Source organism: Terrapene carolina, unplaced genomic scaffold (genome assembly GCF_002925995.2).
Source record: "Terrapene carolina triunguis isolate 2854851 unplaced genomic scaffold, T_m_triunguis-2.0 Scaffold17826, whole genome shotgun sequence".
Classification (NCBI taxonomy): domain Eukaryota; kingdom Metazoa; phylum Chordata; order Testudines; family Emydidae; genus Terrapene; species Terrapene triunguis.
Window position 1 is genome coordinate 1 of NW_020682177.1, and position 2,607 is coordinate 2,607.

At 69.7% G+C, this 2,607-nt stretch overlaps 1 protein-coding gene across 1 annotated transcript; it reads right to left on the reverse strand.

Annotated features, from left to right (window-relative positions):
• Positions 1-202: 202 nt before the first annotated feature.
• Positions 203-2,227, reverse strand: LOC112123020 (mitogen-activated protein kinase kinase kinase kinase 1-like; the record flags this gene model as incomplete). The annotated part of the gene is made up of 5 exons (XM_024221722.1): positions 2,097-2,227; positions 1,183-1,245; positions 633-714; positions 389-505; positions 203-281 (listed from the first exon to the last, which is right to left on the reverse strand). Coding segments are annotated over exons 1-5 (472 nt in total), but the record flags the coding sequence as incomplete, so codon positions are not given.
• Positions 2,228-2,607: the final 380 nt, after the last annotated feature.

Sequence of the window (2,607 nt, forward strand, 5' to 3'; positions counted from 1 at the left end):
GGGGGGGTCACGGCGGGGTTCCCAGCGGGGGAAGGGGTTCCCAGCGGAGGACGAGGGTCCCGGGGGGGTCACGGCGGGGTTCCCAGCGGGGGACGGGGGTCCCGGGGGGGTCACGGCGGGGTTCCCAGCGGAGAGTGGGGGTCCCAGTGGGGGAAGGGGTTCCCAGTGGGGGGGGGTCCCGGCGAGCTCCGGGGGAACGTACGGTTGATGTCGGAGTTGCTGCGCTCAGCCGGCGCGTGCCGGTGCGTGGAGTGGATCCGCTGGGGCACCGGGGGTGGCAGCTGGGAAGACAGGGTGGCATTAAATAGGGGGGGTCCCACCAACACGGCCCCACACCCCCCCTCAGTCTGTGAGCATGGCCCCCCCGCCAGCCCCCGGCCTGTCTCACCTCGGCCTCTTCCTCCTCCGGCTCGCAGCAGCGCGGCAGCTTGTCCGGGTTCCGCAGCTTCTCCAGCAGCTCCAGCGTCAGGCTCCGGCTCAGGCCGGGCTGGGCCACAAACTGGTGCTGAGGAGGGAGGGACGGGGGGAGGTTGGGGGGCAGCCGGCTTCCCCCACCCCCGCCCCCCGGGGGGACCGGCTGCCGGCACACGCCGAGATGGGCAGCCCCCTGCCCCCGCCCGCTCCCTACTCACGCTCAACATCTTGGCAGCACTCGGCCGCTTCTTGGGGTTCTTGGTCAGCGTCACCTTCACGAAGTTGTGGAAGGCCGGAGTCCTGGGGGGACACAACCGGGAAGCCGAAGGGCCTTGGGCAGGGAGGCCAGGCCCAGGGACGGGGCCAGCCCTCACCTTTACCGAGGGGAAACTGAGGCACAGAGCGGGGTCCCAACCTGACCCAGGTCACACAGCACAGCCGTGGCAGAGCCAGGGAGAGAACCCAGGAGTCCTGGCTCCCTTACCACCCTCACTTTAACCACTAGACCCCACTCCCCTCCCAGAGCTAGGATAGAACCCAGGAGTCCTGGCTCCCAGCCTCCCCCACAACCCACCAAGCCCCAGCAGAACCTGATCCCAGGACCCTGGAACCGGGATTGGCCCGGCAGCTCCCACCCTTGGCAGGGGACTGCCCCTCCCCGGGGGCTCCCCCCCACGCCGGCCCAGCCTCAGCCGCATCTGCCCCCGGGGGTCACAAAGGGCAGCAGGCAACGGGACTCGGGTCAGTCCTGTGATCAGAGCCACTCACCACTTTGCCTTGTCTTTTAGCTTCGGCGGCTGGTAGCCGCTCTTGGACATCAGGAACAGCACCCTGCGGGGACACAAGGGGGCGCCGGACCCAGGCGTGGGGGGGGAGGTTCATTAACCGGCGGGACTCCCTGCTGCAGGGCTGGGACCAGCCATTCGCGGGCTCCAGAGCCCCAGCTCTTGGCTGGGTCAGGAAGGGCGAGGGGGGTGCTGCAGGCTGCGAGGGGCGGGAGAGGCAGCCAGCGTTGGAGCCGGGAGGCCAGGTAGATGGGCCCATCCCAGTGCGCTGTGGCCCCGGGCGGATCAGGAACAGGAGCTGTATCAGGGATGGACAGATGGACGCAGTGTGCCCTTCCCCCCACCCACACCCCAGAAGCTCCACCCCAGGCCGGTTTCTGGCTTGGATTCGGCCCCCGCACCCACCAGCCAGGGCCCTGCAGACAGGGAGAGCCCTGGGTGGGGGCAGGATCCAGATGCCGCATGAAAGGGCGGCCTGTGGGCACCGCGCCACGTGGGGGCACCGACTGACTGTCGCGCTCTGATCTTATCTGGGCTTCCTAGACACACACACCCCCCCCCCAGCCGCTGTGCAGAGTGAGGGGGAAACCGCGCGGCCGCCTGGCTCTGCGGGGTGGGGGCCGGCTCGCTCCCTCCAGCAGCCTCCTGGCTTCACCCTCTGCAAGCCCAACTCCTGGCCGCCCGGACTCCTGGGTCCCTCAGCTCTGCCCAGCCGGGGCCCTGATCCTCCCCCGTGCCAGCCGCCCCGCTCTGCCCCCCCGACCTGCCAGTCCCACCCTGCGCCCCGCAGCCATCGCAGACCCTGTGTGACGCCCTGGGAGCTGGTCCAGGGGGGCGGGTTCGGACCTGGGAAGGGGCGGGGCTCCCCCGTGGCAGGCCCCGCCCCCTGGCACTCACCGCAGGGGGTGGACGTCGAACATGGGGGGCTGCAGCTCGGCCAGCTCCACCGCCGTGATGCCCACGGACCAGATGTCACACAGCTCGTTGTAGCCGCCTTTCAGCTCCACCGCCGCCACCTCGGGCGCCATCCTGGCACGGGAGAGAGCGCGGGGAAGGGGGGGAGGTGGGCAGGCTGGCTGGGGGGGGCTGGGATGGGCAGCCTGATGGAGGCACTGGGGGCCGGGGGACATTTCTATCGTCTCCCCCCCACCTTAGCCCAGAGCCGCCCCCGAAACCGGCCCTGGCGGCTGATCTCACGCCGGCCCAGCGTGCACACGGAAAACGCCAGACAGGCCCTGCATGCGCGCACACACACACACACACACACACAGCATACAGCTGGGACACACACACACACACAGCACACACCTGGGACATACAGAGCATACAACCCTCCCCCCCCCACACACACACACCTGGGACACACACACACACTGTGCCCCACACACACACACACACACACACACAC